The sequence below is a fragment of the Elaeis guineensis genome, chromosome 13 (assembly GCF_000442705.2).
Source record: "Elaeis guineensis isolate ETL-2024a chromosome 13, EG11, whole genome shotgun sequence".
NCBI lineage: Eukaryota > Viridiplantae > Streptophyta > Magnoliopsida > Arecales > Arecaceae > Elaeis > Elaeis guineensis.
The window spans coordinates 1,687,599-1,706,877 of NC_026005.2; the positions used below are offsets into that span (position 1 = coordinate 1,687,599).

General features: G+C 37.3%; 1 protein-coding gene across 2 annotated transcripts; it reads right to left on the reverse strand.

Moving 5' to 3' along the window:
* Nucleotides 1–7,499: 7,499 nt before the first annotated feature.
* LOC105060884 (protein TIC 22, chloroplastic) lies at nt 7,500–18,086 on the reverse strand. Of its 2 annotated transcripts, XM_010944738.4 has the most exons (8): nt 17,558–18,084; nt 17,339–17,401; nt 15,076–15,150; nt 8,767–8,817; nt 8,142–8,201; nt 7,986–8,057; nt 7,859–7,894; nt 7,500–7,777 (listed from the first exon to the last, which is right to left on the reverse strand). In XM_010944738.4, exons 1-8 carry the CDS (start codon nt 17,996–17,998, stop codon nt 7,688–7,690), a joined length of 888 nt encoding a protein of 295 aa, XP_010943040.2. In that variant the 5' UTR covers nt 17,999–18,084; the 3' UTR covers nt 7,500–7,687. The 2 variants fall into 2 exon arrangements, with proteins under 2 accessions (XP_010943040.2, XP_010943041.2); XM_010944739.4 differs by lacking the exon at nt 17,339–17,401 and having other exon boundaries at nt 17,558–18,086.
* Between the last annotated feature and the right edge of the window lie 1,193 nt (nt 18,087–19,279).

A 19,279-nucleotide genomic window follows, 5' to 3' on the forward strand; every position in this document is an offset into this window, starting at 1 on the left:
TCCTTCTATAATGAGATCGCCGATACACGTTGCTCAGCCCTCATCCCCTCTTCGATGGCGATCGCCATCCCAGTCCAACCCCAATTTTCTCTCTAGAGCTATAGTTTACCGACCTAGATGTGTTCGAGCTATTGTCCGAACCTCCACCAGTTTTGTGGATATGAGTCGGCTAGGCACTCGAACTGTGGGCCCTCTTCAAATTTTGGCAGCCCACGTCACTCTTCACCAAATTGTGTGAACTTGGGTCCTCCTCTCAACCCAAGTCCATTCCATTTTTAGCTGGACCCAAGCCACCCAACACTTGGAAAACTGACTGGGCCCCCAAATCTAACCTGCCTAGGTTGACTCGTCCCAGTTCAATAGCATCCGACCAATGATCAAGAGATTTCTAATGGGCAAACTTGATTGATTTCTACCGCCCATTCGAGTCCAGGGGTGGCCCGAGGAAACTTACCCATAGACTAGACAAACTCGATCGAGAGGAGGATGAGTTTGGCCCTGATGGGTCCGAATTGGACTCAATCATCTCTCTCTTTCATCCCCACCCGCAGTGCCCTAGGCTGCCGAAGCTTGGTGGTGATCGGCCATGGACCCATTTGCAGACAAAATGCCTAGGCCAAATCACCATTCTCACTATCATCAGAGGCCCGATCACCCCCCCCCCCCCCCCCCTTTTCTATCGCCATAGGTGCAATGGCTGCCAGACTCGAACTATCCCTTTCCACCTCAATGAAGTTGTCCGTCTATAAGGGGCGATCACTCTCCTTCACACTCGGCTCCACCTGGGGAAATTGACAACCATCATCAGAGTGGCCAATCTAGCTATATTGGTAATGGACCACCAGAATATTTTTGTAGATAAAGGGCTTCCAAAAGACACCCCTCTACTCTTTGATCAACACCCCTGGCTTAAGTGGTTCCGTCGATTCAATTTCCACCCTGATCTAAGTGAAATTAGTCTTCCACGATTAATCGATGAAATTGTCAATGGACAGCAATTTTCCTACCTCTACCACAATATCAAGGATGCACATCATCCGCTGGTACTCCATCAGGAGCCGCAACAACCTCAACCAAATGACAGTCCGTCGAATCATTGTAGTTCCCAACCAATAGTCCAACACCCATAGCTCAACGGCCAGTAACTGCCTGGCAACAAACTAGGGTCCTCTCAAAATGGCACTGCAATCAGCCAACGATTGGAATCAAAGGAGTTGGTGATCCTCTATAAACGAGAATGCCTCCACATCATAGTCAAGTTTCCCCTTCCCTTTGATCTCCTTTGCAACCAAATCTAGCAGAACTCTCCGGCCCAAGCTCCAGGTGAACACCACCACCCACTCCCATTGCTTCCTTGATGATTCCATCTCCTCCTCCGAAAACTCGAGCACCTTCATGAAGAAGCCCTGCAGTTTCTACACTTCAGTGATTTTGTGGGAGGTCCACACTGATCGACGCGTGCGAGTCCTAGGCGAACTTCACCCACGACCGATTCCCCTCATCTGAGTCAAACAACGCCTGGCTCCTGCTAGTTCTAGACCCATCCTTCAATCCCCATGCCATGCCTCAGGGCACCCACAACCTACTCGGAAGAAAGCCTTAGAGACACATGATTTTTATAGCAATCGCTTCAGAGCGCTCCCGATACCCCCATGGCCTCAAAATCCGTTTGTAATGACCCCCCACCGTTTGAACAGATAATTGGAGGGATGACAAGGAGCACGGTGAACACCACAGAGAACTACTCCAAGGGTCCGGCCTACTATGAAATCATCATGGTCGCAAGCACGAAGACCGTAAGCATTGCTTGCCAACGAACGAGCACACGCTTTCGAGCCTTTTATATCTGCTCGTGGTGGAGTGCTAGGAGGATTCTATGTACAGCTCAACCAATTTCAAAACTCACGCAGTGAGTACTGTTTTGCTTTGGTTATGATGGCCAGATTGCAGGGTCAGGAAATTGTTTGAATTATTTCTGCTTTATTTTAAGAACACAAGGTGGCATATTGTTGCATTAGTTATGCTAGTATTGCATTTCTTATCTTGGAAATATGTGTCCATTTTATTGGAGTATCGGTCCTCCTTTTTTCCTTTGCCGGAGGTTTCAGCAGCAGGTGACATGGTCCATGGGACAAACCGGCCGCCAGAGAACTCTTCGACTGGTGTGACATGCTCCGAAGGGAAAAGCAAGGAGTAACTGCACCGTGAACACAAAACTACATTTCGTGGTATCATAGAAGACATCCATGGGATATTGATTGAACTCCTAGTTATAAGATTAGCTTTCCGAGGCAAATTTTGAAGCTAAGCCCTGCAGGCTTCAGCTATGTGGAAGGCTTTCAATAAGCTTGATCTTTCCCTTTCCAATTGATATAGAACTATAGATCCTGATGCCACCATTTCATATCATATTGTTCTTTTTCATTCCACAGCCCTCAAAGCAAAAAAGAAAGAAGGGTGAGACCATGAAATGGTAACAGAAAATAGGTGGTCACTATAGCTGATCCTCTTTGAACAAAATGAGGCTTCATTTAATGTTAATCACTTCAGACTGATCATAGAACTATGATTCAAAAATGCATACCGCTGATGTCCGGAAAGCATGCAGTTTGTGCCCTCAGGAGCTTGGATAGTTACAAGAAAGTCAGATCTAGAACTGCCAAATATGTCGATCGTGTTAATGCTTCTCATCTAGCAATTCAAGCAGCTTGGGACTTTGCTATACAATCCCTCCGGGTAGATTGAATGAAAAAGATGGGAACTCTTTATTGATCCCTCCTCAGGCCCTAGTGAAGCTAAACTCTAGAATTAGGGGGAGGTCAGCAACACTATTACCATGCCTTTCAGGGGCAAAAAAAAAGGGGGGGTTTACAACTCTATGTACAAAGGAACAGCACAATGGGACCTTGATTCTCTCGGCGACATTTTGAAAAGAAAGCAGTAATACCATAGAACTCCAAATCCATGCTATTATATATTTTGATATTTCAAGGAACTAAGCAAACGAGGAACCACTTTTGTTCAGTTCCACATCAAATAAAGACCCCTAGAGGATGAGGCATGACTTTCCTTGCTGGATGTTACACCTCACTATGACACAGAAATCGCATTTAGTGAGATCAATCTCTTGTGATGGAAGAACACATTTCCAATCATGCCGTGACACATTTCACTGGAAGAGAAAACACTGGCATCTGCACTGCAAGCCAGCAGAGACCAAGTTTGACATTGCTGGTTGAGAGGAACTGGACCTTTTCTTTATAAACTATACAACATATTCAGAGATTATAGCATTTACTTAATTGGTGCATCTGAAGGCTTGTATTTTATTAATGAAGCTGCAGTCAAAGGCCTAGGACATGAAGAAAGGGAAATGTAGAATCAAAGGCATTCAAAGTACCATACAGAAGCACAAAAAAAGATAGATTTCTGAGACCTTAGGAAGAGTTGGCTTGACAAATGGAAGAATGAAGAAGATTGCAATGACAACATTAACTACCAATGAGGGATATGTCACATGTTCATTCGTTTATCAGAAATTCAGGCATTCCTTCGATATTGATGACATCAGCAGCTAGTCCAACAAGGTTGAATCATGAGAGGGCTATATTTCAGCTTTATTTGTCAGGCCTGCAGCAAGCTAAGAGTGTTCTCATTTCTGAGGCAAAGGCAGATATCAATGAACTTGTACTGGCAACCTAAATCCTGAACCAATATATATTTAGACCCCTTCATATTTAGTAACAGCTTTTGAAGAGAATAAATAGTTCTGCCTTTAGTTATATGAAAGTCTTTGTACTGCTGATGTTAACAGTCCTGCCTATAGAGTGCTAGATTGGCTTGTAAAACAGAGTAGACACCTTACGCACCAAATGAACTCAATTCTTCATGCAAGCAAAATATATACTACTGATGTGATCAGTTATTGAATGCCTTCAAGCACCTTTTAACTAGCTCAACCACACCCTTTCTCTTGATCCTTCAAGTGGTGTCACTGTTAGGGTGTTCAAATGTCTGCCTATCATTTCTACGATCGTATATAATATCTACGTAGGAGTGGAAGATACAACATGAAACTTTCTTATATGCAGATAGGGAGGATGCTTGAGGCAATTGGCCCTGCAAAACCCCACCTTGGTGGATACATCAACATTGTGCAGTATTTGGGAACTGTCTCATGCATCTGGAACACCCTTAAGAAAAAAGCCTGATTTACTTTTTTTTGAATTCAAGCAATCCATTTCATAAGAGATCATCAGCATGTTAGACAATTCAGATGGACGCTTTTGTCTTACATGTAACATTAACTATGGACCATTTTATAGGAAGAATTGTTGAACCATGGTGGAACACGAATGACAGAACAGATTGTAGAACCTAGGCTACGAGGAAGGGTGTCATGGGAACGAGAATGGAGGTGCCAGAAAGTATTACAACTATTACTAGACTGAAGGCAAGATGTTGAAGTGTGCTTTATGTTGTACCTACAGAAAAATCACAAAAGAAAAGAAAAGAAAAGAAAAAAGATGAATGTTGTGAGACCTAGATCTTACCTGAATTGCTTGTGGGAAAATTATGTGAACTTGGGGTGGCAAAGGAGATGATTAAATCAATCTGACCAAAAGAAGATAATCGAGTTTGGATCCCAAAAATAGGTCTAATCAAGTTTTGAGAGTATCCAATTACTTACACCCAAAAGTAATTAATCATCAACCAACTATAGTAAATAGACAGAATGATAAATCGATCAAGGTTTTGTTTACCGATTGACAATAATAATACTTGAAAGACAAGACTTCATCAATTATCCTTCATATACAAAGTCATGCAGAGGAAGTTTAAAAGAGTTCTTCATGAAATTAACCATCAAAAGACGTTATTCATGGAGAACACCACCAAAAATCACCAAAGAGAGGAAGATATTTATGTGTAAACCACACGAAAGAAGTTATTTACGGAACACCACCAATTATAAGATCAAAAATGAAATTTAGGCTTTTTTCTTTCTCTTCTCCAATGAAACACATATAACATGTACAAGGCTTCTAAACTCTTTATTTTTCTCTTTTACAACTTTTTCCTCTTGAGTGAAAGTTCAGTTTGTTCAAAGTTATCAAATAGAAAGACGTCCTTCTCTAACATAAAATGTGTTAACAATTAAGGTTTTTGTCTATGTTATTTCAATTAATTGTATGCCTTCACTTTCTTTGAATGAATGGAAACTATCATGGATCTCAACTCCTTATGTTGAATGATATAGAAAAGAATATACTTTTAAGTATCAAGATTGATTAAATCAACAAGTGATCTAGATCACTGAAAGATCATCAACGATCATTTATGACCCCTTGACTAAAGCTTGAGGGAGAACCATAAAAGTATTATGTGGAAACAATAACACAGTAAATAATTTGACAATAACTTATACAATAGAAATCCATGTGTCATTTTCATATGTGCTTCAAGGTAACACCAATCTTTAATTAATTATCAAATAACATGAACTCAGTTTTGATAAAAACAAACAAATTATTTAAGATATATATTTGAACAAGGAAGTCATGGGCAACAATTCTATTAATGGAATGAAGAGACAATCATAAAAATGCATATATATTACATATAAAAATAGTCTAGTGATTAAATCAATTTTTCCACTATTATAATATTGCCATATCATGATATCAAACATAGGAAAACAATATAAATAACCAATAAGGCCTTTCCCAGCTATTTGGGGTTGGTATAGTGAATTCTTGCTCACCAATTAATATTTCACTTGAAAATATTTCATAGCTGGATATTATTTTCACGATTAGATTTCAATCTACCATTAACCCTCCATCAGTTCCATCTGAGCTTACAAACAACTTCAAATATTGTATAAAAGTACCAATAAAAAATAATGTTTAAAAAAGTATCCCAAACCTGTTGAATATCTGAACACGAATATAAATTAAATCAGATGCAGTAAGTAAAACATGAACTTCGACATAAGTATTATTATCTTATCAGGTTTTCGTTCAAATCTTGTCTAATCTGACATGTCCAGTGTCACTCCTAGTTCTGACCCAAATCCAGCCCATTATCGAAAGGAAATTGTGCCCCTTATCAGCAAGGAAATTGTGCCAGCCAGGACTGGTTTCTGACTAGCATTCTCCAACTGACTACCCAGAAGTTTGACATGCCTTCTCAAGTCTGCAGAAAATTCACATTGAAACCAGTTTTGATGGAACCATATAAGAGAAGGCTTAGTGACGCAGTCAAAGTTGAACGGTCCATCAAAATTTTGGTTTAAGTTGGCTAATTGCATCCTCACAAGGCAAGTTGTAGGCCTGGAAATGCTGTTTTTATGGATCTCGATGCTCACTTGGTGTTAGAATATGCAAAATCCATATTCAGGACTCATCTGTTATTAATTTTATGAACTGCATGAAATTAGGGATGCAAGTGAAATGGATGAAATTTAGGGTGTCTTGCATCAGGAATGCAAGTGGATTGAATTAACCCACTTCCAATTTGGAACCAATCCGAAATTAATCTGATACAACCTGCACTGCGGATTGGGCTTGGATTAAAAAAATGACCTGTTTCAAATATGGATTGGATTTGGATCACTAAATTTCCCAAACTGATCTCAAATTAGTATAATATATACTTTATATTCCCCCTATAAGAAGCCCCTATAAGAAGTTTTCTTTTAATCATATAGTTAGTCCATAATATGTGTCGTTAATTAAGTGGTTATGAATCAAATCCTATAGAGAACATGTTTTTGGATAACGTTCACAAGTGGCATACTATCATTTTATTGTATAATACATTTATGGTATAATTAGATAATAAATTTGTGTATGTTCATTATGGTTTGTGAAGGATTATGCCTGATCTGAATTGACCCAATAAATCCGATGGATTTAATAAAATTAATCTTATATAGGATCCAATCCGATGCAAATGAAATTGGTGGATTAGGTTTGGGTTCAATTATTTGACCCAATTGGAACCCGACCTACTTGCAGCCCTGCACAACATAAAGCCAGAGCTGAAAAAAGAACTAGGTTCTAAGTGCCTAAAAGCACACCCTTATTTACTGCAAGAGGCTAACAAGAAACAGAGTAACCTTGTCAGAAACTATTGCAAGAGGCTGACATAAAACAGGATCCTATAATTTGGCTGAGATAAGACTGAGGCTGACATAACATAGAGCCCCTATCATAGCATAATTAGCTGAAATAAGATAAACATCCCACAAAAAAGGTAATAGACTAAAATTTTGATAATATGATGAACTAAAAAACCCCAAATCACTTTTTGTAAAGAAAATTATATTTCCGTTCCTGTACAGCAGCAGGACTAACTACCCCCAACAAAAGTTTGGGATCCCTCTTTTCCTTTCTTTAAACTCCTGTGTAAACTTCATGTTTGAATCTCTTCTCATATCCTTGTGCTACTGCCGGTAAACAATAATTAGCTTTAGTAAAACCATGCTCTCGACCTCGACGAAAAACTCATATCATTTAAATTGGAATCCAAAATCCTCCTTACAAATAAGAGTCAAGAACCAATGCATCTGTTGATTAATTAAACTAGGGCTGATGGCTGACCTGCTTCAATAAGGGACCTGAAATGAGTGAATACATACATCTCAAGACCTTTATATTGATGCATTCAGGTGCCATATGTATCATGCTGCCACCTCATTAATGTGTTTGGCGTGGCTTTTTCCTGGAGGTATGAAAATCAAATCATCCCATCCAGAATTCTTATCGTTCATCTGCAATTACATGGAAATCAAATTAGATCTTCAACCAATAATTAGATGAGTACTAAGGATAACTCTATAACTATGCCCCACCTCCATCTTTTTCAGAACATCTTCGAAACTGCCCACCTGTTGAAAGAATGTACATGTCAAGTTTTCATGTGAGAGCCAAAGAAATTGCAAAAATGAAATTTCTAGAAAGAAAACAAGCAGCACATACCATGATATGCTGAGAAAATCCTGAACCTCTTGATGCCCTAGAAACCTTTGATAGTTCTCTCTCTATGTCTTCCTGCATAAAGAGATAAGTTAGACAAGCTCCATTATATAACTATTCCTGCCAGTAATTTTGCCATCAGACTAGGTATTGACAAACCTTTTGAAAGTATATAGGGCAATAACGCTTGTTCTTCCTCTTAACAACTAGAAGATCGGACTGCATGCAGAAATGGCAGATTGTCACCAAAAATAAGACTGAGCACAAATAATAAAAAAATTACCTCAAACTTTATAGAAATTAATACATCAACAATAACAACATGCCTCGGTTAGCTACAAGAACATCTACACTAGTACATTCGGCATTTCATCAGCTGCATCCATGATATGCAATTTCACATCATCGTCATATGAAAAACATGAAACAAGTCTAACAAAATATAATCATTACCCTCATTTGACTACCTTTGATTCAGAAAGAACACTGCATATTCATAAGCTTGTTGTGTTCAAGCCAGATATGATGTAAGCTATAACACATATATATAAATTCTCAGGGCCAGTTAAATAAAAATGCGTGTTGGCTTCTCGATTAAAGGTTGTATATTCTGTCCAAGGATGAAAATAAATTACGGAATTGTTTCATAATATTGCCTTTTTTTTGATGATGGAAAATAACCTAGTGTCACTACCCACCTCTCTGGTCCAGTCTGGGAACAGCATCAATGATGGAGGTTGGCCATAAACTAATATAAGAGTAGGAAATAGCATAACAAGTGTACCTGAAAAACAGGAACTCCATCAAAGCCTCTTGATAAATCTGCAGATTTTAACTGAAAAATTCGAACAAGGTGTCAGAACACTGTTCAGAGATAAGGATTTAAAATTCTGGCCCAAAGTGACTTTTTAAGTAGTATGATTCACACATGTAGATGGACAACATTCCAAAAGGATGACAGCAGAATATAACACCCAAATGATAATATTGAAGATTAAAAGGCAAACTATTCTGAAGGAGAAAATTAAGACCCTGTTTGGATGTCGGAAGATCTTATCTGTTCAATAAGATCTTCCCTCCAGGTCTTTGCTTCTAAAATCAAGATGGCAAGGAGAAGTTTAAAGAGATGGGGCAGCCAATAGGTACAATTAATTCCTATTTTTTAGGGACAAGGCAAATCACATCTGAAATTGAATTATCTATCCTAGAAAACATGGGATCAATTTTGCCACAGCTGCCCACAATCTTCTCAAACCACTCCCTCCACTTCCCTTTACCGTAGTGTTAAAAGAGAAAGCCCATCAGCTGGAAAGATCTTATCATCAGAATATCTTCCCAACATCCAGTCAGGCCCTAAAACAAATATATGGGTATTACTTATCTGATAATTAAATTATTTACGAAAAATGAAGAAATACGTCCAAACGATAGTTCACTAGTCAATGCTAAATGTATGACCTAGTTCACTAAGTGATTTTGGAATATATAGTTCTCCTCCATTAGCATCTTCAATAAAAAAAAATGAAACCCTATATCAAGCATCATCAAATTAAATAAATAGTATTTGAGTAAGGAAAAATTATAACTTCATGAAGTAGGGTCAGGCGAATGCTTGTTCAATTTCCCAGCTGGGTGAAAGTCAAAATTTGATAGTATTGCAATTTTTTTCTTTTTTAATTTGAATCCAATAGTTTCAATGAAGCCTAACAGAGATTGTGTTTGAACTGGCTCTTAGCCTATGGGACATGGCTCAAATGAATGCGATTTAGCTTCACAACCATCTTTCATCCGCATTGATTATTTTCCTTTTCTTCTTTTTTTCCTTTTTTTTTCCTTTTTTTGGTTTACGAGATCTTGGTTGGTTGCACTCAATAGAGATTGATATGGTCGGTTCCCTTAACCAGTTTGGATACCAAAGGAAAATGAAAGATGCCAGCATTCTTTTCATGGGCAAAGATATGCTCGAAGAAAGCCTCTTTCATATGCATATGCTTAAGATTTTGGTGAAAAGTGAAAAACCTAGCTTCAGAAAGAATATGCTTGAATAATAGTTGTTGGAGGTACGTTACATCACACCCCTATATTCAGGGGAGGAAGTGAAAGTGAATACATGGACAACAAAGAGGGTGGGTTGCAAATTTTGTGCAGGATATCATAAAACTGAAGAAAGATCTATATAAGTTGAGAATTCTTTTTCTTTCTTTAGGAAGCTTAATCTTTAGTGTAGCACGTTACAAAGTAGAGCGACATACTGAATTTCTTGATCAAATCATCATATTTTTGTCTGACAAAAGAATAAATTTTTGCATAATTCTAAAATGGTTATGGTACAAGAATGACCCTTGAACTGAAAAATATGTATCTAATGGCTGGCGATAAATACAACTCCCAAATCAACAAGTCGAAGGAATCACAGTAAAGTTTATCAATGCCGAAATTATTTTGAATACATAAATGATATGACACCTATTTAGCATGTGTTTGGTTGCATGTAACCGGACAACCTGAAAACATATTTACCGGAACTGAGAATTTTTATGTTTATTTAGTTGTAAAGACGTGTTTATGTGCAACGCGTATATTGGCATTTGTGAACCCATTTGCATGGGTATGTTTATCAAGTAGGGAAAAAAAGAACTGAAGTTGCGCTATAAAGTGCAGGTAAGCACTACTCGCCTAAACATGCCTCTGGCAAAGCAACACTGAGTACCAAATGACATGCAACTTCAACTGTGAAAAACAGCACAGATGCAGCAATTAAGACTTCAAACAAAATAGACCAACAAACAAAAATTGGTTAAGTTGCAATTATTGAGGAAAGTACTCTAATGTAATTGGAATTGTCATATATCCAGCTCCATGTAATTCTGTTGCTAAGGATGTTCTGTAATTAGCAACCAAATTAGTGCTTTAAGGCAGATTTTTGATTAGCACATTCCCTTGGAAAGCAAGGTGGTTAATGTATAGATAGTCATAATTATAATTATCAAGCCTTATCCCAACTATTTGGGTCAGCTTTATGGATCCTTATTCGCCAAGTATTCCTATTAAGGGCCATCTCTAATTTAGTCAAATTTTCTCCATATCCTTCCTCAAAAACTTCATCCATGTTATATTAGGTCTTCTCCTTCTTTTCTTACCACTTTAACATAAACTGAAGTACATCTTCTTACTAAAGGCTCCTTAGATCTTCATGGTATAAGGTCATACTATCTTAATCGATTTTCCCACTTTATTCTTAATTTGTGAAACTTCTACAGCTCCTCTATTATATTTATTTCTTATTTTATCCCTTCTAGTTTTACCACATATTCATCTTAACTTTCTCATTCTGCTATATTCAACTTGTTGTCATGTCCTTTCTTTATTGCCTAGCATTCTAGACCATATAACATGGTAGGCCTTAATGTTGTTCTATAAAATTTTCTCTCAAGTATCCAAAATATACACCTATCACATAATATTCCACATGCACCTCTCCACTTCATCCAACCAGCTTTAATTCTACTACATATAGCTTCATCTCTATCATTTTGTATAGTAGATTCTAAGCGATAAAATGGAACACTTTATGGTATCTCTTGGTCATCAATAATTCGTACCGCATCTACAATTTCCTTCTTACTAAATCAACATGCCATACACTTTGCTTTTCTTCTACCAGTCTTTAAGCCATTATCCTCTAAAGTTTTTCTCCATAAGTCCAATTTAGTATTCAATCAAGTTCCCTTCTCATTAATCAACACTACATTGTTGGCTAATAACATACATCATGGTACATTTCCTGAATATTAGCAATAAGTTCGTCCATAATGAGTGAAAAAAGATACAGACTTTATTCTAACCTTGGATGCAAGTCTATAGTAACTAAAAATATACTTGTACCACAACAACTCCTAACACATGTCAATGTCCGAGCATACATATGCTTAATTATTTTAGTGTATTGTTTATGGACAACCTTCCTTCTTATAGCAAAAGTGGTAATGCATGCAGTTTTTAAAGTTCATCCAAGAATGAAGATAAGTTCTTAATGAACAAGACATGAGTTCTTAGGGAAAACACAGAGTAAAGAGGATAATCTCTAATAAAGAAATTTTGCTGGTTGGAAGGCAATCATAGCTTAGTGATATATAACTCAGAAGTTGGAATGCCCAGAAGCATTCTTTTTTAAAGTGAACCAGTGGTGGTCTTTCATTAATTCAATCAAAATTACACTATCTACACTAGAGGGAAGTTCAATATATGAGAGGAGATTAAAATTCAAAGCATAGTCCAGATTGAAGAAAGACAATTTGCCAGTGGAAGAAAGTAAAAGAATGTCCAAAGGGCTCTACCTTTCCATGGATTGCTGAGATGTCCAAACCTAAGGGCAAAACACAACAGTAACACCACCTTTTGGCCAATGGACTCTTTGTTTCTCCCTAACAATACTAGTATTATAAGCAAGTGAGCATGCATTCTAAGCTTATTTCTGGCAAACGTGATTTCAAAATTCACAGCACAGCAATCCAATGACTAATCAGAGGTTAGTACCTATGTACAAAGCCCCAAGACATGAGATATGAAAAATTGTTGATCTTATGATTCCCAAGCCTTTGATGCCTTTCAAGTTTTTGGATTCCTACAACAGCAGCTACAGCTATCATGAGTCCACTAGCATTTCGCACACATGGTGCAAATGACTACTTATATGAATTGCAATGATCTCATTATTACCGTCTATGATGTTCTAACTGAAATGTGTATGTGATGGTCAAGATTTGATACACCAAATGGTAGGTTTCTAGTATGATTTGATAAGATACAAATTTAGTTTAGTCCTTTCTTTGGAGATAGAGGTTAAGAGAAGGAAAAAAAAATATAGTGGATCTAAAAGGTGTTCCAGTGCATGAGGCTCCAACTATTGCAATATCTGAGGAAGATCAGATATATGCAACTTTACCCTCACATGCAGAGTGGTTATTTCCGTTTTTCGAACCTCTAACACCTAGGTCACAAAGAAGCAACCTTACTGTTGAACCAAAGGTAAAATGAAAGTTGATTTAACTTTTTAATGATAATATATTAACATTTTCAGCTATTCTTGATTAAAACTCATGATTTTTATCCTTTTTTCAAACCAACCAAATTTAAAGTATACAACCTCTTCATAATTTTCATTTTTTGAGACAAAAAAGGGAGAATATTCTCTCTCTCTCTCTCTCTTTCTCTCTCTTTGTATGTATGCATGTATGTATGTATGTATATATGTGTGTGTGTGTGTGTGTGTGTGTGTGTGTGTGTGTATATATATATATATATATCAATTTTTTTAAGTTTCAAATGAGGACACATCTTTGGTATCTGAATCTAGTGGTGACAAATTGTTTGTATCCTTCTTATTGGTGGTCAATATGTTAGGGATAGTTATTTCCATACAAAAGGTTAAATATTTGATACTTGACATGTATGTAAGACAGCGTGCCGCCATGGTTTACTATGGTGGATGGGATTGAAGAGATGGGAAGAGTTTATTGAAATTTTAGGTTCAGAGTTGAATTTTCAGCCAGGGTGGGGAGGGGGAGGGGGAGGGGGAGTGGGGATGGAGGGCCGCCCTGGCGTCCTAATCTAGAAATATGAAACTCTGAATTATGCCGGTGATGGGTGACCAGAATTTGATTGGATCTTTAAGGATATAAAGTATAAATTTGACTTTCTGCAAAGACAAAACTGAACTGAAGAGCAAACATCGCTGGTGTTTATAGGTTTATGAAGGATAAATGTCTGTATTGCAGGCTGCAAGAAATGTCCAGGTTGCTGTGGAAGACTAGGTGTGGGATAGAATTAGAAGGGAGCTTTATAAGTTGTACGAGGGCTGTAATTACAAAAGGAAGGAGGAAAAGAGAAAAGTACAAGTGCAGAAATTTAAAAAATTAAAGGGAAAGAAATGATAGCACCCAGAACCACACAGCCCTTAAGAATCTCTCTTAGGTTCTGAATGCTTCATGCTTGCTTGTGACATCACACCAAAAAAAAAAAACATAATGCATTTACCCTGCAGAAGGGAAGACCAGCCTCATTTATAGGTCTATTAAAGGGGGAAGCTGGATCTGGTATGCCAGGGACTCACTGCTTGTCTGCTCCACAAAATGGCCAGCCTTATCAATGCGCTCCCCTTTTGTTGACTAAAGAAGACTCGTGACAAGCAGATAGTCAAATGTGATAGACTTCTGTTTTTCTTGTTTAACACTCACAACAGGTGGAATCTCAATACTCATGACAAGCACATAATCAACAGTGATAAGACTTCTGTTTTTCTTGTTTAACACTCTCAACATGCGGAATCTCAATATTTACCACAAGTTTCTCATGCAGTTATGAAAAATCACATCTTTATTAATAAAAAAAGGCCTTTCAGTTCGCACTGTATAAATCTTTTTTGAACAATGTGTCATGTTAATCAAGAAAAAATTCTATGCGATGAGAGAAAGGGAAAGCTGTCCAGCTAACCATGTGCATATCACAAAAGTAGCTACCTAGTCTTCCCTAAAGCCAGACAAAAGCTGAAGCCATATAAAAACCAGTAGTTAACATCAATACTTAAGTTTACATTAAAAAGTGTAATTGCATTGCTTACCATCAACTATATGAGCTCTCTACTTACCAACTATTGCATGAGTTCCTAGGAACCTTATGTTCCACCAACAAATCAGAAAATGCCATTCCTTTAAGACGATGAAGATCAAGGGTAATTGGAGCAAGAACAAGGAGTAAAAGACATGGATCATCAAATAACCAGTATTATGGATTGCTATCTCAAATCAAGGGAATATTGAAGATATCACAAGTTCAGTAGGTTATGCAAGGTGGCATGAACATGAGGAATTGCCACCCACTTAGCACCATGAAAAGAAATAAGAATATAATACATCAGATCATTTCCAAAGATAAGAGCTTGTATCTTAAATAATCACTAGCTAGCTTGAAATATTTTAAAATTTTGTGTGTGGTTCCAGAGCCACTAAAATGGTCACAATTAAATATTTCATCATAATGAAACCAACAAAAATGTGCTCAAATGAAGGAATATAAAATTAAATCGAAAACACACCTCTAGTGCATTCTTTATTTGAAGAGGATCAGGTAAAAACCGAAATGCAATTCCTTCAACCTTCAGCATATAAACCTATAGGTGCACAGAACTATCAAATAAGTATAAATAAGATAAATATGGCATATATGACACTTTAAGGAAAAATAAAAACAAATTTAGGGCATGGTGATATAAGATAACAACAAACAACCATTGGACATTGGGACATATAAATGAATGGCATGATTACAAAGACCAGCCAATACATAACTTTCAACAATACCAATTAATAACAATTAATGACCATTCAACATTTATCAATTTAATATTTATTGAACCAAAAATAATTGCCAATCAACTAGCAGATATTTTTATGATGTATGCAATTTCTTATCAGTCCTCCAATAAATATGAAAAATGGGGAGGAAATTAGGACCCAAATACAGAAATATTATTGCTCCATTCATTCTAATAATTTGGAATAAAAGGGCGAAGATCAAGCATTTGGCATCAGTTCTACTGTTCTATTTTTTGACAACAAACCAATTTCTATTGTTTTCTAAACATTAGAAGCTAGAAAGTTGTTTGGTAGTCACTTGTATTGAATTTGGCAGCAACCATGATTGCGATGGTGGTGGAGATGGTGGAGATGGTGGTGGTAGGTGGCAGTAGCGGACAGCAGGTGGTGGACAACAACTAGAAGGGGTGGTGATAACAGTGGCAATAGAGGTGATGCTGGTGACAAGCTGTTTTGGTTTTCAAAAACTTTGAAAACCAGATTTTTCAGCTTCCATAATTTCTAGAAACTGAAAAGAGTTCTCAAAAAAATTAAAACTAGGCTATCAAACACTTTTGCTTCCTCCCTTTCCATGCTTCTGGAAAATAACTGATAGCTGAAACTGATGCCAAATAAGGCCTAAGTTAACACTATCATCACAATCAAGTACTTTCCCTTACTTTTCTTTTCTGTTCTTTTCAAAGATATTATGCCCAAAGTTGAAAAATGGTTACAAATTTACTACTTGTTATATAAAGTAAGATATATTTTAACATTTTCATACAATCCAATTGTTCATAAATACTAATGTAAAAGATTTTAACAAATAGCACGATTAGTTCCACAATTGTAAAAGTTTTATCATCTATTATTCATTCTTTTCTTTAATGCAAATGTTTCCATAATTTATATCTCTATCTTCATACTTAGATTCCACTTTTCCAGCATTTTCCATACAACTTTTTATGATTTATAAATTCTTTCCCTTCTTAAATTAATCCATATTTCAATATGCAATTATGGTTAGATATGAGGACAACTTAAAAATTTATTAAATATCGGCAGAAAATTCAAAGATACATCCTTCTTAAATTAAGAAGTGATACGTCACTGGGAGTTTCATTCTCCATAAGATTATCATGAAGATGACTTTTTGCAAGACAACTCTTATATTGAAAGACAACCTCCAGATCTTCAAACATTTTCGTTTAATAAGTCAAAAGGTAACAAGAAGAATCAGCATGCTGATACAAAAACTTCATCCTGAAGCAACATCTAAGTTGTTGCTATTACATATTATTGATTAGTGAAGTTCCTGGGAAGCCTTTTACCATAAATGTTTACAATAACATTTGCAAAAATAGTTGGTGGCCGTAAATGAAATCTCTCAAAATTTATTGATTCAAGATAATGGGAAAAAGATAGAGGCCTAATGGCCATCAAGTATGCTTATATAGCTGGATCAGAGGCTATTGCTTCGAAATTTTTTGTAAACACAACAATAATCTAAATCATGCAAATATGATTAATGCTGAAAATTAGTCATCAGAGCACAATGGACGCGAAAATACACTCACAAGAAGCAAGACTTTTAATTCATGAAGAAAAATGTTTGAGTTTCCAAGGTTCAATATTTCCCTCATGAGCAGTATTTCATAAGATCACCATGAAGATGGATTCCAACAAGCATGCCCATTCCTTCAAGGCAAAAGACACAAATTAATTTTGAAAACCTCCTAATGAGGATACGGCCTCTATTTAGAGCATGTTTTTGATTTATTACACAAATTTCCTTTCATAGGTCCCCAGTAAAGTAGCACTGCATAAACAAATAAGCATTGTTTGACACCCCAATTTTAGTTGTCACACTCATATTTCACCAATCACCTAGATTAGCATTTTGCTGTGTATTTTATAGGTTAGAAAAAGGCTTCAGATGGCAGTCCATTGGCATAGCTACCAAGATTATAGGGTATCCAAATGCCAGCATAATGAAAGAAAGACCTGATCAAGGGTAATGGGCACCACTCTTGCCCCCTTCCCTAAAACCGGTTGCCGAAGCTGAACCTGGAAAACATAAAAGTTTCATTTTTTTCTCAGTAAAATCCCATATCTATCTTGACAACGTATCACAGATCTATACGACAAACCACGTCAAAAAAAGTAAAGAAGGAAAGGATGGGTATAGAACAAAAGGCGGACAAAACAAGGGGGAGGAGGGACCTGGGCAAGGAGGGCCTGAGCGTCCTCATGGCGGAAGCAGAGGAGGCCGAGGGAGCGGAGGCCATTATTAGGGTCGGAGACGAGGACGAACTCGTTGTTTGAGTTGCTCACCGTGTATACCGACGTTCCGGCGAGCGTCTTTGCGACGTACTCCGGGCTCAGGGCCAGGTCGAAGGTGTGCTTCCCCTGGGCGCCGGCGCCGCCCCACGCCCCATGAGAAGCCGCCGCGAAGGAGGCGGCGGGGGGGTGGGCCGCGGTGCCGGCGGCCCGGACGAGGCGGCGGCCGTCGTTGATGCGGGCGGAGAACTCGGAGCCAAGTTGGGAGAGGTGGTGGTGGAGGAAGGAGGAGACGGCCGCGAGGGGGTTGGGGGCGGAGGAGGGGGATGAGGAGGTGTCCATTGGGGCCACGGAGAGAGGGGGAGTGGAGGGAGCGTTCGGCATCTCCGTGGCTTTGAAGTACCCTCGCTACGGGTGAACGTCGGGAGACCGTCTGGTTCTCTGTGCCCTTTGCTTTGGTTCGGAGTCTTTCTATTTTTGCTTTGGCATGGGCTTTTCATTTTTCCCATGTTACTTTTTTTTTTTTGGTAGAAACCATGTTATTTTTTCTTTTCACATTTGGTTGTCTATGGATTGCTTTTGGAACATCGTCGCTACCACCCAGATCACTGATTGTACGAGATTTCAATAATTTTATATTAATTTAAACATGTTGAGACAAGACGTGACATTCCAACGTGTACGTGCCAATCTTTCAATAAACGGTAGATGCCAATCAATGAACCGCATTTTTATTTTTACAACCCTAGACTTAAACAGAGATGGCATTAGGCCGGGTATGAATCGAGCTATCTAATATCGATAATTATTATATAATTAAAAATATTATAATTATATCTGTTCCATATCTATTTCATATCAAATTAAATAATGATATAGATTAGGTTGGATAAATAAAATAGATTAAATTAAATTAAATAAAAAATTTATTATATAAATATTATAAAATAATTATAATTTAAAAAAAATTAAAATTAAATTATAATAAATTACATCAAAATGGAGCATATCATTATCTATATTTAATCCAAATCCATTATAGATATTTTATCTAGAACCCTTACTCATCTTAGATTTTAATTGGATCAGATAAAACCCGTCCCATTCCAGTTGGGGTCAAATAGGATACTTGATAGATTAGCTACAATTGACATCCTAGATTTCAATTAATGCCTTTTTTTTAATTCCAACTTTTATATAGATGTGATAATTTATAAAAGCTCATATGTGTTTAGTCTTACATTGATTGCACATACTAGACTCAAAAATCAAAATAATACCTTTCAACTAATTTTTTTTTTGTGTGTGAAGTTCTTATTGAGAGAGTGCACTATTCTTTCACTTAGCTTAACTCGATCTTTGAACGAGAAGATGTCTACGTTCTTAAAAAAGAATTGGAAGACTTGCTGGAATTGAAGAAATTTTTATTAAAATTGGAGACCCCATTTACAGAGCATGCCCATGGAGGACTTTGAATGACTAGATGGTTCCTCGGTCAAGCCAACCTCCTGACATTGGATGTAGATCGATCTCAAGCTCGGACACAAACCAACCTCAAGATAAATGATCTTAGATACATTCGATTAACCTCGGATTTGATGAGGTCCCACCTCACCATCTCACCAATGACCAATCTACTCGAAAGGTCATCCACTGGTTTAGTTC